This window comes from Corvus cornix, chromosome 14, assembly GCF_000738735.6.
Source record: "Corvus cornix cornix isolate S_Up_H32 chromosome 14, ASM73873v5, whole genome shotgun sequence".
Lineage (NCBI taxonomy): Eukaryota > Metazoa > Chordata > Aves > Passeriformes > Corvidae > Corvus > Corvus cornix.
The window spans coordinates 218915-227398 of record NC_046344.1 but is presented as its reverse complement, the minus strand read 5'-3'; the positions used below and the strand labels follow the sequence as shown (position 1 = coordinate 227398).

General features: G+C 42.5%; 1 protein-coding gene across 1 annotated transcript; it reads right to left on the bottom strand.

The window, feature by feature from the left end:
* Positions 1 to 549: 549 nt before the first annotated feature.
* MPV17L (MPV17 mitochondrial inner membrane protein like) lies at positions 550 to 8275 on the bottom strand. The gene is given in 5 exon segments (XM_039559981.1): positions 550 to 4696; positions 4850 to 4879; positions 6112 to 6182; positions 7529 to 7766; positions 7768 to 8275. Coding segments are annotated over 5 exon segments (687 nt in total). The 5' UTR covers positions 7936 to 8275; the 3' UTR covers positions 550 to 4516.
* Between the last annotated feature and the right edge of the window lie 209 nt (positions 8276 to 8484).

The window sequence follows — 8484 nt, the reverse complement described above, 5'->3', positions numbered from 1 at the left end:
TTCTCGCTGTTGGCCATGAAGTCTGTGAAACAGAATTTTTTCAACTTGAAATCTTTCCATAAAGCTTCCTCCTCATTCTAAATATACAAAAAAATTACAGCATGGAATGGACGTGGTATATCTCTCATCCAGTTGTGGAATATATTACTTCCTTCAGCCTCAAATCTTCTGAAGCATTTCCTTCCCAAGAGTATCTCACACAAACTAGGCTGAGTGAAGTCCTTCAGTAAGGATCCCATTTCTAACCTCTGTACTCTAGAAAAGTTTATATCTTTTTCCTACCTGAATTCCTCCATTCCTTCTGCATATATATGATTTATTAATTCTGTTCTGAATTTGTACGGAAATGGCAGATGACTTAATGTATGTGAACAGCATTTTAAAGGGAGTGAATAATCCCTGCTTAGTTTTTACTCTGCTGCTGTGTTAAGATCTATGACATCAAATTGAGCTTTTTGCTGCATGTGGTCCATGAAGATACCATGAGAACATTACATACGATCTGCCTTTGCTTATACACCTACTAGTTAAAGACAGACAGAGCCAAAAAACAGCATTTAATGTTTATTAAGCCTTTGCAAAAACATAGACAATTTCAGTCAACTTGAAGTTCATTATTTTAGTAAAATGCAAGTATTTCTTGCACATCTCACTGGATTGGCACTAGCAGTAGAGGCAGCAGCACAAGCAGGAAGCACTGGCACTTACAGCAGAAAACTGGAAGGCTGAAGCTGCATAGATTTCAAAGGTTGTTCTATAAAGAGAACTCAGCATATCAGATATGGTAACAGACTAGAGGCAGTTTCACCTTTGCTGCAGCAGGAACTGGTTATTTTATGCTGTGTTATTGGATGGGTTCTTCTGGTGTGAAAAAGACAGAGGCCTTCTGGTGAATTTTCTAAGAAGGATGTATTTAGCACACTAGTAAGCACAGAAGGTTCATTTACATAAAAGATTTGCAGTAGAAAAATAAATTTTGAAATTCTCATTTTATCAAATTCAGACTCCACATCTCCACAGCTATCCAGAATAACATGGAGCTGGAGCTGCACCTGATACAAATGTCTGCTCATCCCATTTCTTCTTAGAAAGGATCCATGGCATAAAAAGATCACCTGACTGCAGGCCCAATAGCTACTGGCAGTGTGTTGCTCCTTCCTGAGCACCTATGTGATGTGTAATTCTGTTCATCCTGTGGAAATCTGCATGTTCAGCTGGCAGTAAGATCAGTGCAATTCCTTGAAACAGTCATAAAGCCCTTATGACTGTTTTTCAAAGGGTAGCAGAGAGACATTAGGATAAATCTTGCCTGACTTTTTCTTATTTATTTTTTTCCCCAAAAAAAATTAGTGAGTTGCTAGAAGTAGCAAACAAAAGTTTACATATGTGTCAAATAGGGCTGGACTAGATGACCTGGGCTGGACATACAGAGGCCCTTTCCAACTTCAATCATTCTGTTATTCTGTGAAATTAATCTTCTAAGCCAAAAAAGTATCAAGAAATAATGAAGGCTCTAACAACTAAGGGATTAGGTCCTCAGATTAAACTGTCAGAGGAAGAAAATCTTTAGAAGGTCCATTAATTTATGCACACTGAGAAATTGTTCCAACACAGCTTCATTATTTTGCATTATGTGGGTCTGAAATGTTTGTGAGACCAATCAGTGCTCATAACTAAAAGAAAAAAACACAAATTTTTTGATGTGAAAAGGGACTTGTGTTACTTAGCTGTCAAGTGCCTTAAGAAGAAAAACAGAGAAAGTGAAAGGCTTATGCAGGATTTAAAGTCTACCGAAATATAAGAGCCACAGGCTTCCATTACATGAAAGAATTGTACTTCAAGTAATAGAAAGATGGAGAGAAATCCTGAACTCCCCAGCCAGAGAAACTTGACGACAAAGCAGCATTTAGCTCAAATTCCCAAGCAAAAAGCTGGCAGCACAAAAGCAGAGAGCAACAAAGCACAGCTTGTATAAGCTTTTAAGCCATTTAAAATAAAAGATGGATCTTTCATTTATTAGTTAGTCCTGATGAAGAAAGGCATCAGAATTACACAGATCATGAGTTATAAATTCTTGATTCATCTGGGGATTAAGCTTTACCAACCATACCCATGAAGAAAGATTTTTTGCTCTGAATTACAGCAAAACATCACATACTGCTTACAGCAAACCACCAGCATTTCACTCTCCTTGTAATGACATTATTCTCCAGTTCCCTCCTCCAAGTGACAGCTACAAATCATTAAACACTTAAGGCACAAGCAGAAATAAAAATAAATAGCATCTGTAAAAAAAAGTTAAATACTTCATTAGCACACCTTACCTGAAACGTTTAGCTCTTACTAAATAGAATTCAGAATACCAGTCTGATCCCAAAAATATGAACAGAAAAAAGCCACTACTGAAATTGCTTCTTTATCCTGAGGACTTTATATGCACAAGAATAGTTTAACAGCTATAGCTGTCTGAAGCATTTCTTCACTCATTTTTTAAATAGACAGACAAAATGCAGTTAGTTCCTCTGTGGATTTCTACTCCTCCTGGGATGTCCAACATCAGGACTGCTCAATTTACACTATGTGATTCATGCAGCAACATCCAGCAGGGGAATTCAACTCACCAAATATAAGCATCTACAAAGAAGCTATTGACATAGCAGCCAGTCATATGAGCTTCCATGTTAGAGATGGAGAGAAATGGGCTCTTACAGTGCACATTTCATCATACAGAGCTTAAACCAATTAAACAAGTTGGAGATGTCCATACAGGTGTCAAAAGTCAATTAAAATGAATTCCACCTTGAGGCTGTAGGCAGGTGTGCTCTTCCACATCTGCCTGTGCAGCTGAAGATGGATTTGCAGTGACTTGTCCATCCTGACAGGGAAGGTACTTCCTCCACCTGCCGGCCAGCAAAACAGGCTGTGAAAGCAGCCCCCTGCCATCTACCCCCCTCCCCCCCCTCATGCAGTCCTCTGGTCAAAGCCATATGGGCACTTTGCATCATGCTTGACTACTGGGTTATGCTAAACAAGTTGATTTTACCTGAAATAGATTGGGCAGTGCTTGCATGATCCCTTTTCCTTCCTCAGCTAAGATGCACTGGGCTCCTACAGTGACAAATAATTGTTACCAATATATTAAGTAGCACAGCTGCTGGCCAAAGGAATGTATATTTATAGCCTAAGCAGGCTTTGGTACACTATTTAGACAAGACTGAGGAATTCACACATTCCTCAAAGTGGTTTATTATCGTTGTAACAGAGGGATGAGTCTTCTCTTTAGAATCAGACCCATTCAATCAGATACTCTCTCAAGCTTACAATTCAGTAACTTCAAGGCATAAAATCCCATTCTAATCTAGCAAGGGCTCCTTTACTGGTCTGATTTCAACTTACTGCAATCACAGAAATTTGCACAGTTCCGGTTCTGAGATACATATGCACATTTAAAAAATACCCATACCCAGACCTGATCCTCAAGCTGACAAAACAGATCCATAATTAATTTTCACCTTCTCCTAGTCTCCTGTGTATAGTTACCCAGTGTCTTCTGTGAATAGGAATGTTTAAAAGCCATTTAAGGAAGAAATGGAAGTTCCTGATATATATATATAGCTGGATTCTGCCATTCATGTTACCTTCCTTCCTGTGCTCTTTTTCTTCAAAATTTTAATTATATCTTCAGCATAATGAAACAGCTGAAAAGAGTGGAGGAGTCAAGACCCTCATGTATTCTTCAACACTTTGGCCCTTGAAGAGCAAAGGAAGCAGTGGCTGCACACAGAACAAAAACTCTCTGCAGTGCTTAGGGGGGTTCCACTGTGCAGGAGCTGCTTATGACTGACCCCAAGGGTCAATGGGCAGCATCCACCCCAAAGGACTCTGACCAAAGCTGTCTTTATTCTCCTAGCTAAGATAAAACATGTACAAATATAGTTAAGGTTTGTATATTCTATGAAATAATTCATTTGCTATATAAATTTTCATGTAGAATAAAAAGAAGTTGGCCCCATAGAAAAGTGGGCTCTACAAACATAGCACTTACGTTTCCTCTCAATGAAACAGATTCAATGCCACTTTTTAGATATGGAATCCATTAAATTTTGTTCTGCAAGTAATCTTGCATTGATAACAATTGTCAAGTCCTACAACTGATGATTTAATGTTCTATTCTCCTTTTTCTAGCAATTACAAGTTGCTTGAAAATTAAATTACAGTTAATATTTCTCCCCAGTGAGGCAGTCTGACATGATGTGCAACTGCTTACATTGCCCTGTAAGTCAGTTGTTCTCAGATGAGATGGGCTGACAGCATGAAAATAATTAGATGTCAATATACAACTGGCCTCTTTTATGAAAAATAAACAGGCACAAAGACAAACTGTTCCACTGCTTATACTAACCACCAAATGTTGAGATAACTGCTTATTTTAAACACAACAATGAGGCTGCAGTGTGATTTACTGACTTTCACAAACTCAGTTTAGCAATTTAAAATGCGTTCAGAACTAAAGTTCTTATTTGTCTGATGATTCTTCATCTGCATTGACCTTCTCTCCTTGGAGCCACATAAATGCTGACTTTGCTGTGCCATCTCCACTCTGTTGGGAAAAGCAAATGAAGGTAGCCCAGACAAAGCCACAGAGCCCAGTGTAAGCTGTTCGCAGGTGAACTGGGATCAAAATGAAGTTTGACAGCTGTGTTGGAAGGAGAGAGAGCTCAGTTAGTGCTCGAGGCATTGTTACACACCCAACAACTCTACTGCTTCTCCTGGGGTCAGACACTATGTGGCTGCACAGGACCAGGTTTTATGGCACAGAAAGGCTCACGGAGTTACCCTGAGAACTCACCTGCACAAAAGGCCAGTACATCAGTCCTGTCTGAAAGGAAAACGAATCATTTGTTATTCTTACTGATTTCAACCACCAAGATTCATTTTTTCCACATTTAGTGATGACTGAAACATATTTGAGTGAAGTTAATAAAAGCTGTTCAATTACAAATGGAGTCGCTTAACCTAGAGGTTGCCATATTAAACTTCTAATCATCTTCATGAGCCTCTGCTGTGAGTTTTTCAAACACATTATTCTAACTCATTTTAAATAAAAAACCCTAAGCACAGTTAAGTCTTCACAGACATCTGACACCAGACACAATAAGCGCATTTACCAGATGGGTGAACAAATGTTTAAACATGTGAACATTTGTTTCAGTCATTAATGAAAAATACCACTGAACACTATTTATATTTTCACACTTGCAATGCTCCTTCTACTTACTCATACACATAAGGCATATTTAGAAAAATCAATGGATCATTTACTCATAGAACATAAGGCTGATAGAAACCTTATGTTTTGATAGGCTATAGTGGGACTGCTTTTAGAATCATCTTCCATAGGAATAAAAATAATCCTTTTCCATCCTACCTTTATAGTTCTATACTGTGAAAAGAAATTCACATTGCAATCACATTTTCTTCTTCTATTACTTTTTTTCCTGCTAATCCATCATTCTTCTTGCATCTGAGAAACCTTTAATGTTCTCAGCTTGCTGAGCTCTGAAGTGCACAGATAATTTTGTCTTGTGTCTGCAGAAATGCAAATCAAAGCCAATTGTTTATAGCAAAGTCTTCTTAAAGCAAGGGGTTGTGTTTCTGAAAGTGAGAAAATTCTCACTGAAAAGTACAGGCTAAAAATTATTATCAAAGAAGGTGTCTCTGTAATTAATGATTTTAATAGGTGTGCATAAAAGTGTTTCCAATAGTATCACTAACTAAACACTGTGTGTGGGTAGTTCTTAAGACAAAAGGTAAAAAACCCCTGAATCATTGTTGTATTGTAGGGCTGTCAGTCAAACAGAGCTGGGTGCAAATGTTATGTATATAAACACTGTACATTTTTAAAATGGCATAATTTCACTCATCTGGCAACACTGCTGAACCCAAACTGCCTTTACTTCACGTGGCTGCTGGTACGTAAAGCTTCCTACACATAATTAAATAATGGAGTGAAAGAAAGAGTGAAAAAAGAGGGTTGGAGGAAGGAATATTTCCAATATTTTATCCTTTTTTTTTTGCTTAGCTGTGAGATAAGCAAATTGCTTGCCTCACCTTATATGTATTCCAGAATTTCTTTTTACAGTCTGAAAAGATGTCCTCTTTCCTCTGAAGGATGCTCATACCTAGTGGTAAAATATTTACAATAATCAGAAAAAAAGCAAACAATTAAATCCTCACATTTTTCAATGACATCCCAGACCCTTCTCAAAATATATTGTAATATCTTTGGAAGAAAAGCTGATATTGTTACAAAAAATACCATTCTAACTACCTAATAGTGCTACAAGAAATCTCATCTGTTGACTTGACTCCTAGCACTGACACCAGAGATCAGCTGAGATATACTGGGTGTACAGGTGGTGTAGCATCTGTTTCTCTGCCATACCAGTCACCAGTGGTGTGGTGGTGGAACAGAGAGGATGAAAGCACCTTTTACACCCATGAGAGAGAGAATAAGGCATTTACCATATAAGCAGAGGCTCCTTAGTCCGACTCTGGGATTTTTCTGGGTATTCCCATGCCTTGAGGTTATCGGTATCGCTCAATGGATACATTATTTTACTGGTTCCCAGTTTAGGGACTTCTACTATCCCCTTTGTGGTCCTTCCGATCCTTCTGGTCCTTGGGCAATTCTCAGCTTAAGTTGTGACATAGTTAAGATTTTGAGAGGAAGTATCTGGTGTTTGACTTCTTTTTTTACTTCTCTTCAAAAACAAACCGAATGATTTCCCTGTTGGGGTCATAGAATACAGATCTCACAATGCCAGGCAAAAAGAGGACCTGTCTTACTCTTCTTCCACATGAAGTTTGAATTAAATTAGATAATTTAATTACATTAGTCTCACCTCTTAATTTTCTTATTCCCTCATGTTTATTTCTGAAATAGATACTAGACTTCTTTAAAGTATCTTCTTACTTGTTAGCTTTTGAGATTAGCCATTAGTAGCATGCTGTGTTTCTATAGATTCTCACAGCAGAAGCTGGTTGGCTGAACTATGGCATTTCCTGACATTTACAGCTGTGTTTTGGAAAATGAGACAGCTGATGCTGAGAACTAAGCAGAACAGTTCAAACAGACATGGATGCTACAATCCTTGAAGGTGCTTTGAACTCTTTGTTGTTAATTAAAAACTACGTGCCCAACCGAGCTCAGGGCAGGCCTCCTTTGGTCCAGCACACATCATGGAAAGCCCTGAAGTGCCACAGGCGGTTCAGCGCCCGCGGTACCCGCAAGCATCCTCGGGGAGAGCCGCCGGGGTCTGCAGGGCCTCCGGCCGCGGCCCCCCCTCCGAGCGCCCGGGCAGCGGCGTTTTGGGGTGGCGGGAGCCGCGCCGGGCGGGCAGGGGGTACCCACCCACCCCGGGGGCGCCGAGTCCCGCTGCCGGTGCGCGCTCTCCGAGCCCGGCGCGGGTCGCGATGCGGTGCCGCTGCCGCTGCGGGGCTCTGCGGTCGAGCCTCCGGCACTCACCCGTGTAGAAGGCGAGGACGGCGACGGGCGCGCCCAGGAGCTGATCGCAGAGCACCTTGCCCAGCACGGCGGGCGGGCGGCGGCCGGGCAGCGCCCGCTCCAGCGCCCGCAGCCACACGTAGCTGAAGTTGCCGTGGAAGGCCAGGGCCACCAGCGCCACGCGCCGCGTCTGCGCCCAGTCGGGCGGCTGTCCCCGCAGCAGCTGCTGCGCCGCGTCCCCCGCCGCGAACAGCCCCCCCGTAGAGCAGCACGTTGCAGAGCCAGGGGAAGCGCCGCACCCCGCGCAGCAGGCGCCGCGGCCATCGCCCGCCGCCGCTTCCGCCTCTTCTTCCTCCTCCTCGTCCTTCTCCTCCTTCCCCACGGGCCCGCCCGCCGCCGCCGCCCCGGCCCCGCCGCCGCCTCGCCATCCCCGCGGCCCCGGAGCGCTCCCTCTGCCAGGAAAGGCCGGCTCCCCGTGCCGGGCCCCGGTGGGTGATGGATGACCCGCGGTTTATGGCAGGGCAGCTGGGCGCCAGCTCGTGGGCTCGCCTCTATAGCGCCTGTGCATTCACCCCGAAAGTGTCAGTGATTATGTCGCCTGGGGTTTGGTCTAAGTAGTACCATGGGGTCACTGTGCATTAGTGCTGCAGCTATTGAGAAACAAGTGAAAACTAGGCACTGTTTCCTTATTATCTTTTAAAAATCATCTCCTTTTTGCCTGCTTACGAGTAGGTTATGGCTTTTTCAATTTTGCCCTTGTTTTGCAGACTGAGCAGGGCCGATGCACACCTGCTGAGCAGCAGCAGCCCGTGGGGTTCCTCTGCTTTGCCCTCTGCTGCTGAGACAACTTGAGGAGAAAGCCACAGGTGATGTGAGGTGATTCAAGAGACTCGTGTACACAGCTTTGTACATGCAGAACCAGTGCCACAAAGCGGACTCGAAGCCCACGTTGTGGGGTGACACCGAGGGTGGCTCGT